Source organism: Volvox carteri, assembly GCF_000143455.1.
Source record: "Volvox carteri f. nagariensis unplaced genomic scaffold VOLCAscaffold_19, whole genome shotgun sequence".
In the NCBI taxonomy this organism is placed as follows: Eukaryota; Viridiplantae; Chlorophyta; class Chlorophyceae; order Chlamydomonadales; family Volvocaceae; genus Volvox; species Volvox carteri.
In genome coordinates, this window is record NW_003307562.1 from 1,337,122 (window position 1) to 1,338,705 (window position 1,584).

Below are 1,584 nucleotides of genomic sequence, written 5' to 3' on the forward strand. Positions count from 1 at the left end.
ATGGGTGCCCATGAGACATTCGGTTGGGTGTCCGCAGGCGGACTTGGGCTGAGCGAGCTGCTCGACAAGGACATGGTAGAGCCAGTTCTCACACCTCGGCGCATCATGAACCGCCGAATAAAAAGGTACGCGCGCCCATTCCATCCTATACCAAAGCCGCGCTGCCTTGCGCCAGCTGACAAAATCTTGTCGCAATCTTTCTCAAACTTACCTGCGACGTTCCTCCCGCAGCTGCCGATCGCCGGCGTCGCTCGTGGACCTCGTCCAGGACGAAATATCAAATTTCGATCACCAAAACGTGTCTCACGCGTTATCCCGACTCGCAAAGATGTTCCCGGGCCGGACGCGTGGCCGCCCTCATCATCACCCTTCCCCCCACGTCCCTCACGCCTACAACGCCTCAGCGCGCCAGCAGCAGCTCACAGAGCTCAGACCCGCCTTGAAGCTCCTCACGCGGCGAATGCACCAGCTCATCCGGAATTACGACTCCTGGGACGTTACCCTGTCGCTGTGGTCGTATGCGCAGTTGGGCTATCACGACGAGCATGCCCTCCGTGCCCTCTGCGACGCTGCGCTAGCTGTAGCGCCCCTCTTTAAGCCCGTGGACTGCGCCAACTCGGTGGTCGCGTTCGCGTACCTGGACTACCTCCACACGGAGCTGCTGCGGCAGATTGTGGCGGTGGGTTTTTTTTATCGGAATCTGGATCTCAACGACTGGACTCGGGGTTTGGAGGATATCCGGATTTTTAGGGGATGGATGGGAAGGTTCGCCACGGCTAGGGCACGGGTCGGGTCGGGACACGGGTTTTTCCCGCCGTAGGGGGGGGATGGCAAGGGAGCGGCGTAAAGGCTGTCGAGGGTTTTGGAGCTTGAGCTTGTGGAAGGGGGAGGAGGAGGGGGTGGAGGGAGAGATCCTGGTTGGAAAGGTGGATACCCCCGGGGGAGGGGGAAAGTAACGCGCGGGTGGGTGAGGCGTGTGCCGCCTTGTGCGCGCGTTTGTGTGCGCATCAGGGTAGGTGTGCTCACGTGCGCGTGTGCATGTCTGTCTGTATGTATGGTTGTACGGAATGGCTGCCTGTACGGTAAACCTACCCAGGAAGGGGACGCAAGGCTGGGGTTACCACAACCTCCTGGGCGGTGTGCCCGGGACGATGTGCTCACTCGACTCAAACGTTTGCGCGGGTGGGTCGATTGGAGGATTCGGGCCTTCCCCCTCAGCAGCCTGGTTAAGATGGGGTGTGGTGGGGTGAGGTGGGGTATGCTGTACCGCAGCACACTACGGTGCGTGTGCTATAAGGGGTTTACATGTGCTGAAGAGGTCGGGAAGTGTGTTGCATGCCTTTTTGGATTGCCGATGTATTCAATGTGGGGGGGAGGAGGATGTTGGGTAGAGGGGAGGCGGGAAGGCGGGAGGCTGCCTGTTGGTGTTGTGTGTGTGTGCGTGTGTGTGTGTATGCCAGGCGTAGGTGACCGTGCCCCAGGTATGTTTCTTTGGGGGGGAAATGGGCCGGGTGGGAGGTGCGATGTGTGGGAGAGAAAGTTGGAGTTGTTGGGCGGATGGCCGAGCTGGCGAGTGCAGCAGCA

At 60.2% G+C, this 1,584-nt stretch overlaps 1 protein-coding gene across 1 annotated transcript in view; it reads left to right on the top strand.

The window, feature by feature from the left end:
- VOLCADRAFT_91074 (uncharacterized protein) overlaps positions 1 to 1,584 on the top strand; it is a gene marked incomplete at both ends in the record, with an annotated part of 7,537 nt that continues 5,953 nt past the window's right edge. Inside the window, 2 exons of the mRNA XM_002950511.1 lie at positions 1 to 125; positions 232 to 679. Of these exons, the coding sequence (XP_002950557.1) occupies positions 1 to 125; positions 232 to 679 (573 nt within the window). The remainder of the gene's footprint in view (positions 126 to 231; positions 680 to 1,584) is intronic.